At 44.0% G+C, this 19078-nt stretch overlaps 1 protein-coding gene across 3 annotated transcripts in view; it reads left to right on the plus strand.

Moving 5' to 3' along the window:
• Positions 1–19078, plus strand: part of fip1l1a (FIP1 like 1a (S. cerevisiae)) — a 46709-nt gene that overhangs the window by 17590 nt on the left and 10041 nt on the right. For 2 of the 3 annotated variants that reach the window (XM_021599402.2, XM_021599403.2), the window contains exons 11-14: positions 10180–10206; positions 10596–10644; positions 14277–14335; positions 15408–15609. The exons of the other annotated variant lie outside the window; for it this stretch is intronic. In XM_021599402.2, coding sequence (XP_021455077.1) covers positions 10180–10206; positions 10596–10644; positions 14277–14335; positions 15408–15609 — 337 coding nt within the window. The remainder of the gene's footprint in view (positions 1–10179; positions 10207–10595; positions 10645–14276; positions 14336–15407; positions 15610–19078) is intronic. 3 annotated transcript variants of the gene reach the window in all.

Below are 19078 nucleotides of genomic sequence, written 5' to 3' on the forward strand. Positions count from 1 at the left end.
TTGAGGAGGAGGTTGTTGTCCTTGATCTCATCCCTGTAGACTGTCTCATTGTTGTCGGTGATCAGGCCTAACACTGTTGTGTCATCAGAAAACTTAATGATGGTGTCGGAGTCGTGCCTGACCGTGCAGTCAGAGTTAACATGGAGTACAGAAGTGGACTGATCACGCACCCCTGAGGGGCCCCAGTGTTGACGAGCAGCGTGGCGGATGTGTTGTTGCCTACCCTTACCACCTGTGGGCCATCAGGAAGTCCAGGATCCAGTTGCAGAGGGAGGTATTTAGTCCCAGGGTCCTTAGCTTAGTGATGAGCTTTGAGGGCACTGGTTTTGAATGCTGAGCTGTAGTCAAGGACTAGCATTCTCACATACAGTTGAAGTCTGAAGTTTACATACACCTTAGCCAAATACATTTAAACTCAGTTTTTCACAATTCCTGACATTTAATCCTAGTAAAAAATCCCTGTCTTAGGTCAGTTAGGATCACCACTTTATTTCAAGAATGTGAAATGTCAGAATAATAGTAGAGTGATTCATTTCACTACACTCAATTAGTATTTGGTAGCATTGCCTTTAAATTGTTTAACATGGGTCAAACGTTTCGGGTAGCCTTCCACAAGCTTCCCACAAAAAGTTGGGTGAATTTTGGCCCCTTCCTCCTGACAGAGCTGGTGTAACTGAGTCAGGTTTGTAGGCCTCCTTGCTCACACACGCTTTTTCACTTCTGCCCACAAATTTCTATAGGATTGAGGTCAGGGCTTTGTGATGGCCACTCCAATACCTTGACTTTGTTGTCCTTAAGCCATTTTGCCGCAACTTTGGAAGTATGCTTGGGGTCATTGTCCATTTGGAAGACCCATTTGCGACCAAGCTTTAACTTCCTGACTGATGTCTTGAGATGTTGCTTCAATATATCCACCTAATTTTCCTCCCTAATGATGCCTCCCCCATGCTTCACGGTTGGGATGATGTTCTTCGGCTTGCAAGCCTCCCCCTTTTTCGTCCTAACATAACGATGTTCATTATGGGCAAACCGTTCTATTTTTGTTTCATCTGACCAGAGGACATTTCTCTAAAGAGTACGATCTTTGTCCCCATGTGCAGTTGAAACCATAGGCTGGCTTTTTTTATGGTGTTTTTGGAGCAGTGGCATCTCCCTTGCTGAGCGGCCTTTCAGCTTATGTCGATTATAGGACTCACTTTACTGTGGATATAGATACTTTTCTACCTGTTTCCTCCAGCATCTTCACAAGGTTCTTTGCTGCTGTTCTGGGATTGATTTGCATTTTTCGCACCAAAGTACGTTCATTTCTAGGAGACAGAACGTGTCTCCTTCCTGAGCAGTATGACGGCTGCATGGTCCCATGGTGTTTATACTTGTGTACTATTGTTTGTACAGATGAACCTGGAACCTTCTGGCATTTGGAAATTGCTCCCAAGGATGAACCAGACTTGTGGAGGGCTCCAATTGTTTTTCTGATTTTTCCCACGATGTCAAGCAAAGAGGCACTGAGTTTGAAGGTAGGCCTTGAAATACATCCACAGGTACACCTCCAATTGACTCAGGCTAATTGACATCATTTATCAGAAGCTTCTAAAGCCATGACATCATTTTCTTGGAATTTTCCAAGCTGTTTAAAGGCACAGTCAACTTAGTGTATGTAAACTTCTGACCCACTGGAATTGTGATACAGTGAAATAATCTGTCTGTAAACAATTGTTGGAAAATGTTATTGTTTCATGCACAAAGTAGATGTCCTAACCGACTTGCCAAAACTATAGTTTGTTAACAAGAAATTGTGAAGTGGTTGAAAAACTAGTTGAAAAATGAGTTTTAATGAGTTTTAATGACCTAAGTGTAAGTAAACTCCCGACTTCAACTGTATGTGTTCCTTTTGTCCAGGTGGAACAGGGCAGTGTGGAGTGCAATATAGATTGCATCATCTGTGGCTCTGTTTGTAATGTATGCAATTTCGAGTGGGTCTAGGGTTTCTGGGATAATGGTGTAGATGTGAGCCATAACCAGCCTTTCAAAGCATTTCATGGCGTGAGTGCTACGGGTCGGTAGTTATTTAGGCAGGTCACCTTAGTGTTCTTGGGCACAGGGTCTGTGGTGGTCTGCTTGAAACCTGTTGGTATTACGGACTCAGACAGGGAGAGATTGAAGACGCTTGCCAGATGGTCTGTGCATGCTCGGTGTACACGCCTTGGTAATCCATCTGGCCCTGCGGCCTTGTGAATGTTGACCTTTTTAAAGGTCTTACATCGGCTGCGGAGAGCGTGATCACACAGTCGTCCGGAACAGCTGATGCGCTCATGCATGTTTCGGTGTTACTTGCCTCGAAGCGAGCATAGAAATTATTTAGTTTGTCTGGTAGGCCCTCGGCTGTGCTGTAATAGTTTGCAAGCCCTGCCACCTCCGACGAGTGTCAGTGTTGGAGCCGGAGTAGTACGATTTGTTCTTGTGATACGATTCAATCCTGTGTTTACACAAGCACTTGTTAACCCTAGGCTAAGGATTCACACTTGTAGTCCAGTGTGTTGGAATAACGGACAAACACAACATGTGACCAACAGCCATGCCGGTCAGTGCCGTATTAAGATTAGAGAGGACATTTTTTTTCATATGACCATGGCCTTGTTTCTATTACAGCTTATTGGATGTCTGTCATTCATATTTCATTCACCCAGGTCAATGTAACATTAATAAGTTTAGGCTACTACATGATACTCTGATTTGCCCTATAACCATCATGCGGTTGCTGCAACCTAGCCTACAAATGAAAGTTTATAACTTAGGTGCACAGGTCGAGAGACATTTTGGAGTAATTAAGGTGACAGACGACGACACATTCAGTACAGCATTGCACACACTTGCCTGCATCTAGCTGATCTAGGGTCGAGTCATTCGTCCAACCAGTTTCTATTGGACAAACAATCTTCTTTTTTTTGGGGGGGGGACAAAATTAGGTAGGTCCCTCCCCATTTCGTTCCGTTTGCTTCTGTTTAAGAAATGTTTTGCAACAGAATCGGCTGAATGAATACACCCCTGATCACTCGCACACACAGTTCACATTTATAGCCTACATCTTTGTCATCGTAATGTTATAGTCAACTAACTTTAACTAACGCCTTAGTGAACCCACAATCCAATCAATGTGTACAATCATGCAGTACAGCAAAAGCATTTGTACACATTGATTGTATCATGGGTTTACTATCACGCGGTACAGTTTACAGCAAGCAGACGTGGCGTAGTGGGCTGTTCGGAATGCCGTGAACCAAGAGCATGTGTGTTCAAGTCCTAGGTAAGAACATGTTGAATAGTAATGACTGTATAAATGACCATGCACAATGTGATCATTTGTGTCAAATATGTATGTTGAGCACATTGTGTGTGTGTGTGTGCGTGTGTGTGTGTTTCTCACCTTGCCAACAGACAAAGAGCTCTGAATGGATCAGGTCCTTGATGGGCTTGGCAACAGTAACATGGGGTGATGTTTCTTTGGGACCATCAGGCGACATCCTAAAAACGTCTTTAGGGAACAAGCAGTGAATTATCCAATAACCTACATGGGACCAGGGCATTCTGTCATGGTCCCATGTTTTAAACGTTCTTGGACACAGGAATGTTCTTGCGATGTCCCGTGAAACGTGTCGAGATCATGTAATATATTATATTCTGGCAACCATGTTCTGTGTAGTGTAGGCCGTCATTGTAAAATAAGAATTTGTTCTTAACTGACTTGCCTAGTTAAATAACGGTTAAATAAAAAATGTTGGGTGTGACTATGTGGAATATTCTCCTAACCCTCAGAAAACTGGACACAGGAATGTTCTTGCAATGTCTCATTAAACGTGTGTAGAACATGAATATTGTTTATTCTGAGAACATAGTAACCACGTTCTAGGTTAATTCTGTTTGGGATTAAGGAAATAACTCTAACGCCTAAACATGCTAAATAGATTCACAGGAGATGTTTGTTAACATACATAGAATGTTCCCGTAACTAACGGAAAACTGAACCCTAAAACATCAGGGGACCATAATGGGTAATGTTACAAAAACGTTCCATTTTCCTAGAATTGCTAGCTGGGGTGGTATCAGCCTATATCTACACTGATGCAGTAGTCGGAACATAATAGTTTTTGGATCAGTGATTGGCTAATTCTGCTAGGGCGGAGGTCAATGTGACTCACTTAGGGCAAGATCAATAATGGAAGAAACATTGACAAGCTAGTGCTGCCAGTTCAAAGTAGTGTATTTAGCTAACCATTGTGAATGCAGGCAGCCCATAGAGTGGGGCAGCAGTAGGCTGCATTCTGTAGAGCATATCGGTTCAATCTAAAAGCCTCCTGCATAATGACTCTGAAACGTTAGCATGCGAGAGAGCCACGCAAGCACAATCACCAGCAATTAGCCCTCAGCCATTATCTTTCTCATACGCTGCCAAGCGTGGAGCTTCAACCTTAATCAAATGCTTGCTTTGAGATCACGACAGGTAGGAACAATTACACACGCAAACATATTTGGCATGTGTGAGTGTTTACTGTGTGCGTGCGAGCAAGCCCAATGCATTGGTCCATTGAAATACAGTACCAGTCAAGTTTGGACAAACCTAATTTAAGGTTGTTGTTTTTTTAAACAATTTTCTACATTGTAGTGAATAATAGTGAAGACATCAAAACTATGAAATAACAGATATGGAATCATTTAGTAACCAAAAAAGTGGTAAACACATCAAAATATATATTTTATATTTTTCAAAGTAGCCATCCTTTGCCTTGATGACAGCTTTGCACACTTGGCATTCTCTCAACCAGCTTCACCTGGAATAGTTTTCCAACAGTCTTGAAGGAGTTCCCACATATGCTGAGCACTTGCTGGCTGATTTTTTTTTTTTCTTCTTCCCTTCACTCTGCGGTCCAACTCATCCCAAACCATCTCAATTGGTTTGAGGTTGGGTGATTGTGGAGGCCAGGTCATCTGCTGCAGCACTGCATCACTCTCCTTCTTGGTCAAATGGCCCTTACACAGCCTGAAGGTGTGTTGGGTCATTGTCCTGTTGAAAAACAAATGATAGTCCCACTAAGCACAACCAGATGGGATGGCGTATCGCTGCAGAATGCTGTGGTAGCCATGCTGGTTAAGTGTGCCTTGAATTCAAAATAAGTCACTGACAGTGACCAGCAAAGCAAAGCACCCCCACACGAAGCATGGTAAAGGAGGTGTGATCAAGGTTGGAACCACAGATACGAAGATCATTCGTTCACCTACTCTGCGTCTCACAAAGACATGGTGGTTAGAACCAAAAATCTCAAAGGACACATTTCCACCGGTCTAATGTCCATTGTTTGTGTTTCTTGGCACAAGCAAGTCTCTTCTTATTATTAGTGTCCTTTAGTAGTGGTTTCTTTTTAGCAATTCAACCAAGAAGGCCTGATTCACGCAGACTCCTCTAAACAGTTGATGTTGGGATGTGTCTGTTACTTGAACTCTGAAGCATTTATTTGGGCTGTAATTTCTGAGGCAGGTAACTTTAATGAACGTATCCTCTGTAGCAGGGGTAACTCTGGGTCTTCCTTTCATGTGGCGGTCCTCATGCGAGCCAGTTTCATCATAGTGCTTGATGGGTTTTTGCGACTGCACTTGGAGAAACTTTTAAAGGTCTTTTAAATTTTCCGTATTGAATGACCTTCATGTCTTAAAGTAATGATGGACTGTCAATTATCTTTGCTTATTTGAGCTGTTCTTGCCATAATTTGGATTTAGCCCTATTTGGTCAAAGCTCTTCTTTGTACCATCCCTACCTTGTCACAACACAACTAATTGGCTCAAACACACCGAGGAAAGAAATTCCACAAATGAACTTTTAACAAGGAACACCTGTTAACCTTTCTGATCTCCCCATCCCGGATCCGGGATCGTGAATACAGACTCAAGCTCATTACCATAACGCAACGTTAACTATTCATGAAAATCGCAAATGAAATGAAATAAATATGCTAGCTCTCAAGCTTAGCCTTTTGTTAACAACACTGTCATCTCAGATTTTCAAAATATGCTTCTCAACCATTGCAAAACAAGCATTTGTGTAACAGTATTGATGGCTAACGTAGCATTTAGCATTAGCATTCAGCTGGCAACATTTACACAAAAAAACAGAAAAGCATTCAAAAAAATCATTTACCTTTGAAGAACTTCAGATGTTTTCAATGAGGAGACTCTCAGATAGCAAATGTTCAGTTTTTCCTGAAAGATTATTTGTTTAGGACAAATCGCTCCGTTTTCTGCGTCACGTTTAGCTATGAAAAAACCCCTGTATCCAGGATTGTGTAAATCTATCAGCAAGCTCATTAGCATAACACAACGTTAACTATTTATGAAAATCGCAAATGAAATGAAATAAATATGCCATCTCTCAAGCTTAGCCTTTTGTAAACAACACTGTCATCTCAGATTTTCAAAATATGCTTCTCAACCATAGGAAAACAATCATTTGTGTAAAAGTAGCTAGCTAGAGTTAGCATTTCGCGTTAGCATTTAGCGTTAGCATTAGCGTTAGCATCCAGCACGCAACATTAACAAAAACATAAAAGCCTTCAAATAAAATCATTTACCTTTGAAGAACTTCTGATGTTTTCAATGAGGATACTCTCAGTTAGATAGCAGATGCTCAGTTTTTCCAAAAAGATTCCTTGTGCATTAGAAATAGCTCCGTTTTATACATCACATTTGGCTACCAAAAAAAAATCCATAAATTCAGTCCTCAAAACGCAAACTTTTTTCCAAATTAACTCCATAATATCGACTGAAAACATGGCAAACGTTGTTTAGAATCAATCATCAAGGTGTTTTTCACATATCTCTTCATTGATACATCGTTCTTGGACACATGCTTTCTCCCCTGAATCAAATGGTAAAGTAGAAGCAGCTGGCAATTGCGCACCGAATTCGACGCAGGACACCAGGCGGACACTTGGAAAATGTAGTCTCTTATGGTCAATCTTCCAATGATATGCCTACAAATACGTCACAATGCTGCTAAGACCTTGGGCGAACGACAGAAAGTGTAGGCTCATTCGTTGCGCAATCACAGCCATATAAGGAGAGAATGGAAAACAGAGCTTCAGAAATTCTGCTAATTCCTGGGTGATGCATCATCTTGGTTTCGCCTGTAGAATGAGTTCTGGGGCACTTACAGACAAAATCTTTGCAGATTCTGAAACTTCAGAGTGTTTTCTTTCCAAAACTGTCAAGAATATGCATAGTCGAGCATCTTTTCGTGACAAAATATCGCGCTTAAAACGGGAACGTTTTTTATCCAAAAATGAAATAGCGCCCCTAGAGCTCTAACTGGTTAATTGAAATGCATTCCAGGTGACTACCTCATGAAGCTGGTTGAGAGAATGCCAAGACTGTGCAAAGGGTGGCTACTTTGAAGAATCTCAAATATAAAATTATAGTTTGTTTTGTTTAACACTTTTGATTCCATATGTGTTATTTCATAGTTTTGATGTCCTCACTATTATTCTACAATGTAAAAATAAAGAAAAAACCCTAAATGAGTTGGTGTCCAAACTTTTAACTCGTACTGTATGCTCAATGACATTGAGCAACAGCTTTTGGAATTGAAATGGGTTAGTTAACAGATTTAAAATGGGCACAATCAAGACAAGGCTGGGATTTTGGAGTCCAATGTACAAGTCTATGCTCATTTTGCAAAGCACAATGCCATTGACAGAGGAATGGAGGAGAGGAGCCAGACTAGAGTTGTTTAATCAGTTTTATATTACATAGTGTTTCATTTATCCTCCATCCTCCCATTACTGATGCATATGCAGATTTGAACAACTTGTTTTTAGGGCATTTTGTTATGTTCTATGTATTATGGATGGATGTATGCATGTGAAGCTTTTAGTTGAGTGCTTTGTTGCAGGGTAGTGTTTCTTTGTGCGCGTGAGTGTTTTTGTGTGGTTCAGTTTCCTCCAGGCCAGGTCCTAGTGAAACCCATTGCACTGTGCCTTCAGGGTTGTTCTGTCAATAAATGCAGTGCCTGAAACTAGACCAGCAGCAGGAGAGGCAGACGGCACCATGTCCAGAGATTTGTTTTCAGTGTCCTCTTCTCCTGCAGCAAGGAAGGACTATTTTTCTCTGTGAGGAGGTTCATCTGCGATCTTACTAGCTGTGTGGCTCCCCTTAGTTACCAGGTGTCTGAGGTATCAAAGGCTTTGGTTCTCCATAGTGAGCAGTTCAGCCCCTGTTTCCACAGTGAGAGGGAAGGAAGACACTTCTACATTTCACTATCTACTTTTAAAACTTTGCAAACTTACTTTTCTTTCTTTTTTTTCAGCCCTTTACGCTTTTTTTTCTGTTGATGTAAACTTCTCTGAAACTTACTCACATCAGGGGTCTTTGTGAAAAAACAAAGGCATGGTGCCCAGATGTGTGTGTGTGTGTGTGTGTGTGTAGTGTTTTAGCCTCTTCAAAGGAGTTTGTATGTGCGTGTTTTGAAGGGCAGTTTGTGTGTCACTCCCAGACATGAAAGTTTCTAGCATAAAATAGTGGGTTCGTTTACAAGTGCAGTCAGCCATTTGACTGGGGCTGGTTTTATGAATGTTAGAGGGATGTGTGATTCTGTTTTGACATTCTGGCACCTCCCCAATATAGGATATGCCTGTTTTCAAGTTTCTCTGCCTCAAACAGAGATCTTCTAAATACGATAAAGCCTAATAAAAGATAATGTGGTGGTTGTGGCAGCTTATTTTACTGTCTGCTTGCTTGCATGTGTGCACACAGATTATTGGCTCATGATGAGTAGTACAGTTGTTGGCCTCGAGCAGTGATACTTTTGGTCATGTAGTGTATGTGGACACCTGCTCGATGAACATCTCTTTCCAAACTCATGGGCATTAATATGGAGTTGGTCTCTCCCCTGTGCTGCTATAACAGCCTCCACTCTTCTGGGAAGGCTTTCGACTAGATGTTGGAACATTGCTGCAGGGACTTGCTTCCATTCAGCCATGAGCATTCGTGAGGTCAGGCACTGATGTTGGGCGATTAGGCCTGGCCTGCAGTCGGTGTTCCAATTCATCCCAAAGGTGTTTGATGGGGTAGAGATCAGGGCTCTGTGCAGGCCAGTCAAGTTCTTCCACACCGATCTCAACCTCGCTTTGTTCACGGGGGCATTGTCATGATGAAACAGCATTGGGCCTTTCCCAAACTGTTGCCACAAAGTTGGAAGCACAGAATCGTCTAGAATGTCATTGTATGCTATAGCGTTAAGATTTCCCTTCACTGAAATTAAGGGGCCTAGCCCGACAAACAGCCCCAGATCATTATCAGACTGCCAGATGGTGAAGCGTGACTCATCACGCCAGAGAACGCGTTTCCACTGCTCCAATTGCGGCGAGCTTTACACCACTCCAGCCGAAGCTTGGCATTGCGCATGGTGATCTTAGGCTTGTGTGTGGCTGCTCGGCCATGGAAACCCATTTCATGAAGCTTCCTACGAACCGTTTTTGTGCTGACGTTGCTTCCAGAGGACGTTTGGAACTCGTTAGTGAGTGTTGTAACCAAGGACAGATGATTTTTACGTGCTACCGCTTCATCACTCTGCGGTCCCGTTCTGTGAACTTGTGTGGCCTACCACTTTGCGTCTGATCCGTTGTTTCTCCTAGACGTTTCCACTTAACCATAACAGCACTTACAGTTGACCGAGGCAGCTCTAGCAGGGCAGAAATTTTACAAATCGACTTGTTGGAAAGGTGGCATCTTATGACAGTGCCACGCTGAAAGTCACCGCTATTCAGTATGGCAATTCTACTGCCAATGTTTGTCTATGGAGAGTGCATGGCTGTGTGCTCAATTTTATGCAACAAGTGTGGCTGAATTAGCCGAATCTACTAATCTACTAAAATAGGTGTCCACATACTTTTGTATATTTAGTGTATGTCCAATGACCTCAGATAAAAAGCCATCAGAGGTCATTAACTACTGTGTTGTGTGGGATCTTATAAAATATAAAATGTTCTGAGGTGGGAGGAGTTTTCATTTGTACATTAGGCCTACTCTCTACCTGCTGCCATGGTGTCTGACTGTTCTGTTGAAGAATGGAGCAATAACGTTGTTTTTACCTGATATTATTATAACTGTGTCTGTGCGTGTTGATGTGCCTTCCAGGGATCCCCATCAATGTTCCTCCACCTGGTAAGCATTTCTACTGTGATGGAAACAGGATATTTTGTGTCACCGATGTTGGTTCTGGTCTACACTGGGTGTTGTGCATGGTGGATGTTGTTGATAGTGGATTGTGAATGATGGCTTAACCATGACACGGACTGAATGTTTGGTGAAAACAAAACTAGTTAGCAATAGTACTTTTTAAGTTAGCATCGTGAGAAGAGGGGAATTTGAACATGTTTAATGCCTATGAGAAATGAAATTGATGCAATATTCAACAATACTGTCATGATTCTGGTCCAACGCGGTGAGCAATGATTGCCTTTCCGGGGTCTGGAAGAAAAGTTTTCTGCTATCTGTTTATGCCCACTAATCACTACTTGATGACCTGACAGACGGTGTCGTCTCTCCTGCAGGCTACCCTCCTGGCGCACCACCTCCTTCTCTGATTCCCACCTTAGACAGGTGAGTCTGTTCTGTCCTGTGTCTGTCTGTCTGTCTACAGAACGATAGCGCTCTGGTTGTTTGTACAGGCTGCACTACAGGGGGAGTAGGATCAGGAGAGACAGAAGGAGAAAGGCTGGAGACAATGACATAAATGGAGACAGAGCAGGAGAAGGGCGAGAACACAGCTACTGCCCAACCAGACAGACTGGAGCCAGGAGAACACGCAGGCAAGAGATAATGAAAAGGATCATATAGAAATATACAAGTCAAAGGGATACTGCTAGATTCTGGCATGTTCTAATTACCCAGGGTCCGATAAACACGTGGATAGCATTTTTATGTATTTGATGGTATCCACACGTTTATCTGACTCTGGGTAATTAGAACAAAGGCTTAAATGCCAGAATCTCAGTAATCCCTTCACAGGGTAGGAGATTCATGTATTTAGAGAGATTATTATAGATATGTATCGACGGTTCATTGATGACAGCTACCATTGCTTGATTGACAGGGATAATCGCTCAGTTGTAATTAGGAATTTGGCTGTGGCTTCTCAGCAGGTTTAATAAAAAATAGTGAAATAAACTCAGCAAGAAAAGAAACGTCCCTTTTTCAGGACCCTGTCTTTAAAAGATAATTCGTAAAAATCCAAATGGCTTCACAGATCTTCATTGTAAAGGATTTAAACACGGGGCATTGTCATGCTGAAACAGGATTGGGCCTTCCCCAAACTGTTGCCACAAAGTTGGAAGCACAGAATCGTCTAGAATGTCATTGTATGCTGTAGCGTTAATATTTCCCTTCACTGGAACTCGGTAGTGGAAGATGTAGTGAGTGTTGCAACCGAGAACAAACCATTTTTAAGCTCTACATGATTTTGTCAAATCAAATCCCTCTGCCTGTCTACAGACAGAGAGAACATTTGAATACGTATTTGACCCTTTTTCGGGTTTTGCTTCACTGTGCTCCATCCCTGACCTTGTAGTTGGAGGAGTGGCCAAATAAGGCAGTTAAACCAGGAGAGTAATCTCCTGTTTGTGACTTCAGTCTCCTGTTTATCAGTTACTATCCAATGCCTCCCTCCCTCATTCCCTTGCTCCCACTCTCCTTAACAAAACAGCCTCAAGTCACAGCCTTTCTGCATACTCCCACAACTCTGCTTGAATTTATACCACTTAGATCACCACAGGGCCATGTTCTGCTGCAGGCTCAGGCTGTGTCTGGATGTTCTTACATGGCCTAATTGCATCGTTGCCTTTTTTATTCTGTTGATTTATTTATTTTGTTTATCTACCCACGTGGATTTAGTAATTTCAATTTCTTTGCCTCCCTTTTTCTTTTGTCTGTCTATCTTGCTTCCTGTCTGCCTGTTTTTCTGACTTTCTCTTCTAAATAAAATGTTCCCCTAATTTCCTTTATCTGTCTGTCTGAATTCAATCACCACTCACCAGTCTCCAGTCTAATGGTCTAAACTCACCAAAGCAGAGCGTGCGAGGCGTGTGATTTTATTTTAGAATGCATTGTTTTGAATTATAATAGCCCAACTGAAGCAGTGCGGGTGGGTTGTCTGCTTTGACGCCTCGCTCAATTAGAAAGTGTCTCTAGCGTTTTATCGCTAGAGCTGTAGTCACACAAAACAAACATTTTGTCATTAACTTTTTTTTGAGCTCATTTGAATTGGAAGAGGTAGCTAAAGGTTAAGCCAACCATACATGCTAAATTAGACCAACTTATGGAAACCAACATCGCTATCAGCAAAGAAGATCGGAGATATGGACTATCCTGCTAGCATACAGTCACACAGTCATACAGTCACTGCTCTGACTGTCCCGTCTGCTCTGCTTTCTCCGCCAGCCTGGTTCTGGTGAGTTTTTCACTTACAGGATGGTTCCTCTCACATCTGTCCTCTGCCAAATCCTTGTCTCTCTCTTCCAGCCATCTCCACTCAAATGTATTAATAATTTCCTCTTTTACCTTCAAACGTCTTTCTCTCATACTGATGCATGCACACACACATACACACTCCTGACTTTGAATATTGTGTTGAATTTTTCCCTAAAGGTAGTACTGGCATGGTCCTGAGCTCTGATTCTTCTGCCAGTGACTTTGAGGCCCAGTTCAGGGGCCTCCTTAGGCCCAGTTCAGGGGCCTCCTTAGGCCCAGTTCACGGGCCTCCTTAGGCCCAGTTCACGGGCCTCCTTAGGCCCAGTTCACGGGCCTCCTTAGGCCCAGCTCAGGGGCCTCCTTAGGCCCAGCTCAGGGGCCTCCTTAGGCCCAGCCCAGGGAGAGTATAAGACCACTCCTCTCTATGTTAATCTCACATACTCACCCTACTTCTCTCTCTTTTCTGAGAGCCAACTGCCATGGAACCCCAATTGGTCCTCTGACCCATTTCCTCCTCCTGACCAATCAGCCACAGAGGAATGTGCCTCCCAACTCTGTTTCTGTACTGCACTGACTCCCATATGACAGTCTGCCTCTAAAGGCACTACATTTCCTGCATAGATTGAGTTTAATTTTTTTTTTAATTTTTATGGTGATTACAGGCAAAGTGGTGTGGGGAAGTCCTGTACATTGATTAACCATTAAACACTGCCAAGAGTAATGATCCCCATCTGTAAGGGCCATAGCCAAGTCATCCTGCATGTATCCATTCACAAATAGACCCATCCATCCGCCTTCTACCACTGTTCCTAATTTTCCAGTCATTCCACAGAGAGAAGCCTGCCAGGCCTAAAAGAGGGAGCAGGTGGGAGTATTTATAGATCAGTATGTTTGGGGACACACCTGGTGAGAAGCAGTCCTCTTAGACGGGCGTCACCCTCTTCACCTTCGGGCCCATGTGGAAAATTTAAATTGTAACTAAGCGAGCGTGTCGCCAGGCTGTGGCGGTGGATCCTGCCAATATCAGTAATACATCCCCCCCTGCCTCCCTCTTCCTCCCCCCTGGTTGGCGGGCGAGTGCTGCGCCTTGACAACGAGCCAGTCACATCAAACAGGCGGGAAATGGAGCTCTGAATTTGGAAGAGCTCTTTGATCGTTAAGTTACCAGACCCGTTCCCTTACCTTCCTTTCTTTTTTCATTGTTTCTTTTTTGAACTCCATACGTTTATTTGCCTTCTTTCTTTTATCGGCCATTAAAATGAATGACTTCCTGCGCTGAGTGTTCTGGCTGCCACGGGCTGACTGGCTGCTCTCAGTCCAATTGTTAGACGTTATTTGTTCTCATTTTATCCGTGACGTGTGTTTGCCTGAAGTTTTCCATATGTGTAGTAGAATGTGAGAGCCACTACTCCGCCACATGTGGTGTCAACCAGAGGTTAGAGGGTTGAGCTGAACATTAGGACTACGTGGCCTACTACTAGGCCGTCGGACACTACTCCAGCCATCAAGGGCCCCAGTCCTGTTCTTACCGTCTCCATGGAACACTATACTGTAGCAATTATTCTGCTGTAATGTCCATCCAGGTTCAAAATAGATACACTGCTGTATGATCAAGAGATGTGGATGAAAACTCCAATCAGATACACAGGACTACAAATGTGTTTCTCCTAGAGTGGACTGAGTGTATACGCTTCTGGTTTGTGTAGGTTTGTGTGCGTGTGTGAAGGATGTGACCTCGCATGACGTTCTCTGTTCTCCCCTACCAGTGGACGCTCTGGAGGCTATGATGGTCGCTCAGCTCCACCGTACCCCCCCTTCCCTCCAGGTAGGCCTCTCCTAGAGTACAGAGTGGAAATTATAGAGGATGTCACATTCACATCTTGCAGTTTGTACAGGTAACTTCCGAAATGATGGAAATACTTGATTAAATGAGGGATACAAAGTATATTGAAAGCAGGTGCTGCCACACAGGTGTGGTTCCTGAGATTAAGCAATTAACATCCCATCATGCTTAGGGTCATGTAAATAAATACTAGGCTGGCTATTGTTTTGCCTAACATGGCTATCTCCACATAGGAGGAGGAGGATGATGATGATGATGATGATAAACGATGTAAGTCAAATGCCATGGCCAGGTCAGTCACCAGATCTCAACCCAATTGAACACTTATGGGAGATTCTGGAGCACTGCCTGAAGCAGCGTTTTTCCACCACCTTCAACAAAACACCAAATTATGGAATTTTATCTTGACCTTCAAGTCACTAATGGAAGGGATGTGAAGGTCAATACATGTGCCAGGGATGCCTCTGGAGCTTAGGGATGTAATGGGACATTTGTGGGCTATTTCACTGGAGGAACCAACTCTGTCATTCACACCATTTCCTGCTTCCGCTGACATTTTTGGAACATGTAAAATTAGGATATTTCTTTCTGAAGAAATTTGACCCTTCAACTGGTGTGTTTTAATCAAAGCCTCACACATTTTGAGCTGTGTGTACGGTGTAAGAGAAGGGCTCTGAAAAAGTTTTGCCATGTAGATTTTTTTTCTCCAGAAAAGTCTAACAATTAACACAACTTTGGTTTGTTCTGTTTCCCTCCTCAGCAACTGTCCTAAATATGCTGTTTGAGTTAGAGCCACAAACATGCTAATCTTTCTAAAAATCCTGTTATGAGAGATTATTTGTTTTGGTGAAGCACTGCACTCTGAAGTTACATTGTTCATTTATTGAGCTGTCATTTCGATTTTTCTTTGCAGAAAGTTGAATACAATGGCTCAATAGCTATCCTCATAAGTCAGTCTGTAATTTTGGGGAGGGGAAGCTGAACACTCATGTGTAGTGTAAAAATATAACTGTGTCTCCTCCAATCAGATGACTGACCTGCTTTTTCTCCTCAGGTGTGTACCCTCCTCCTCCCCCGGGTAGCGCAGCAGCCTCCTGGGCCGGGGTATTCGACAGTGCCAAGGCCTGGGAGTACTACGCGCAGCGGGACAACGAGCGAGAGCGCCACAAGGAAAGAGACCGAACCAGAGAACGTGGACACGAGAAAGAAAGAGAAAGGGAGAGAGAGCACAACCCTTCCTCCCAGGTCGTCAACAGGTAGATGGAGGTTTTATCTTAGTATGGCCAGTAAGACTCTTGGAAAAAACATAATAAGAATGCAACATGAACTGTTGTTATTATACAATACACTATATATACAAAAGTATGTAGACACCCCTTCAAATTAGTGGATTGGGTTATTTCAGCCACACCCGTTGCTGACACTTGTATAAAATCGAGCACACCACCATGCACTCTCCATAGACAAACATTGGCAGTAGAATGGCCTTACTGAAGAGCTCAGTGACTTTCAACGTGGCACCGTCATAGGATGCTACCTTTCTAACAAGACAGTTCATCAAATTTATGCTCTGCTATAGCTGCCCCGGTCACCTGTAAGTGTTGTGAAGTGGCAACATCTAGGGGCAACAACGGCTGAGCCGTGAAATCGTTGGCCACACATGGCCCTCTCTCTCTCTCATCCTCCCACCACACACTCAATTGACTCCACTGTTGGGCAGACGGGCCTGGGCTGATCCAGTGCTGCCAGCTGTGGTACTGGATGTTGCTGCTGGGTGCATATCTACAGCCCAGCCTGGCCTCCCCTCACACACATGTGCAGCAGGCGGAGAGAGAGAGAGAAAAAAAAAATAATCTGAGAGGAGAAGGAAACAGGACAGAATAGATAGGAGAGCAACACTGCAGTCCTTCAGACTAGAGCGGTTTAATGGTTGCCAGGTGGTATTATTAGGAAAGTGGAGGCAGGGGTGGGGACGTCTACTGACTCTGCCACTCGGGTTGGAGTTGGGTAGTAGGTGAAACCCCTGGTTGTCTGCTCTACAGCTGTTGCAACGGGGGATGGAATAGAGCTGAGAAATAACTATTATAAGACACACTGTCTGGTGCAGAGGGGCCAACGAGGAATGTGGAGAGATCACAACACATTCAGTCAGTGAAGGAGCTGCAGAGGGCAAGATGCACACAGTTCAGATGCTAAATTTATGGCTGGCACGGTTAAGAGCTTTGCTTGACGTACCGATTTGGTTTCATACAACTGCTCTCAACACTGCAGCAGACGTACTTGTTGGTTTTGGGTTGACTTCAGGCATAACAGTGACCTGTTACAGAAGTCCTCCACCTGAGAATCAGAGGCCATGATTGTGCGTGTGGTAGAGGAGCAACCTTTATTTGCATGCAATTAACATACACTAAGTGTACAAATCATTAGGAACACCCGCTATTTCCATAACATAGACTGACCAGGTGAATCCAGGTGAAAGCTATGATCCCTTATTGATGTCACTTGTTAAATGCACTTCAATCATTCTAGATGAAGGGGAGGAGAACGGTTAAAAAAGGTTTTTTTAAGCCTTGAGACAATTGAGACATGGATTATGTATGTGTGCCATTCTGAAGGTGATTGGGCTTGACAAACGATTGAAGTGCCTTTGAACAGGATATGGTAGTAGGTGCCAGGCAGACCGGTTTGAGTATCTCATGAACTGCAACGCTGCTGGGTTTTTTATGCTCAACAGTTTCCCTGGTGTATCAAATCAAATGTATTTATATAGCCCTTCGTACATCAGCTGATATCTCAAAGTGCTGTACAGAAACCCAGCCTAAAACCCCAAACAGCAAGCAATGTAGGTGTTGAAGCACGTTGGCTAGGAAAAACTCCCTAGAAAGGCCAAAACCTAGGAAGAAACATAGAGAGGAACCAGGCTATGAGGGGTGGCCAGTCCTCTTCTGGCTGTGCTAGGTGGAGATTATAACAGAACATGGCCAAGATGTTCAAATGTTCATAAATGACCAGCATGGTCAAATAATAGGTCTGGGACAGGTAGCACATCTGGTGAACAGGTCAGGATTCCATAGCCGCAGGCAGAACAGTTGAAACTGGAGCAGCAGCACGGCCAGGTGGACTGGGGACAGCAAGGAGTCATCATGCCAGGTAGTCCTGAGGCATGGTCCTAGGGCTCACGTCCTCCGAGAGAGAAAAAGAAAGCCCCCACACCACTAGAGGGATATCTTCAACCACCAACTTACCATCCCGAGACAAGGCTGAGTATAGCCCACAAAGATCTCCGCCACGGCACAACCCAAGGGGGGGCGCCAACCCAGACAGGAAGATCACATCAGTGACTCAACCCACTCAAGTGACGCAAGAATGGTCCACCACCCAAAGGACATCCATCCAGCCAACTTGACATAACTATGGGAAGCATTGGAGTCAACATGGACCAACATCCTTGTGGAACGCTTTCGACAGCTTGTAGAGACCATGGCTCAACAAATTGAGGCTGTTTTGAGGACAAAAGGGGGTGCAACTCAATATTAGGAAGGTGTTCCTAATGTTTTGTACACTCAGTGTATATTAACATGCGTTACCATTTCTCCCGACAGTGGAAGAACTGCTCTGGCACTCTGTGGGAAACAAAGACGTGCTTCACCCGCACCGTGCCGAAAGAGCGGCAGAGGCTGCCCAACTACCTTCAAAGTCAAACAAGGCAATCTATTGTTTCAGACGGCACTCTATCGCCGTTCTTCCATAGAGAAAGTGACATATTTTTTTAGTTTAGTGCAGCGATAGAGCACTGTTTGAACGTGCTCTGCTCTACTGCCCTACAGTCTGAGTCTACCATCCACACACGTTCACATTTTCAGTGCTCTACTCACCCACCCTACATTTCCACAGCACACAGTGGGGTTGACCAGTAGCCAGATGTCTCATTAATTTATATTAACTCAGATAAATGCCAAGTTTGATACACACGTCCTGCCTCTTGCTCACCCACTCCTTCTCATGCCCATAATACTGTGCAGCTTACCAACCCTCCCTCTCACTGTGCCTACTTGACAGAATCCCTACACATTCACAGTCTCCCTCCTAAACACGCTGTGACTAGTGATGTTCATCATCTAGTGTCTTTCTGTCGCAACTCTCTGCTGCAGAGGATCATATGGGGGAGAGCTGTGTTTCGTGTCATATGAGGGAAGAGGGGCTGTGAGGCTGTAACGTAACCACAGGAGGGGAGGAGGAAGTCAGGGAGGGCCAGCCATGTGTGTGACAGACCCACTGGAACAGACAGAACTGCTCTTAAAGCCACTGTGGTTCTGTTCTGGTCCCCATGGGTAGCTCCTGTTTCCCTGTCTCCCTCCCAGGGTGGTCACGCCTCCAGTGTGTGTGCACCCGCGCCACATTCTGATCACATGGCATGATGCATGTTGGGTACATGGAGGTGTGCCGATGGTATCTATTTTGAGTAGTGAGTGATATATTTTGTGTGTGTTGGCAGCAGAGGCTCATACCTTCTGGCCTATGGCCACCCTGGTTGCGTAGTGGTGTCAGTGGTCTATGTTCTGTCTGCAGGCTGCTCTTTAAGGGCTCTACTTAGCACCACTGATGGGCGCCAGCTTCTGGCACGACCACCAGCCAGGCATGTTTTGGAGTTAGCACCTAGGTTAACACTAGCTAATGCAACACAGAACTGTCAGGCTCACCTCCTAAAGACACCGACCACTCACA

This window comes from Oncorhynchus mykiss, chromosome 30, assembly GCF_013265735.2.
Source record: "Oncorhynchus mykiss isolate Arlee chromosome 30, USDA_OmykA_1.1, whole genome shotgun sequence".
Classification (NCBI taxonomy): domain Eukaryota; kingdom Metazoa; phylum Chordata; class Actinopteri; order Salmoniformes; family Salmonidae; genus Oncorhynchus; species Oncorhynchus mykiss.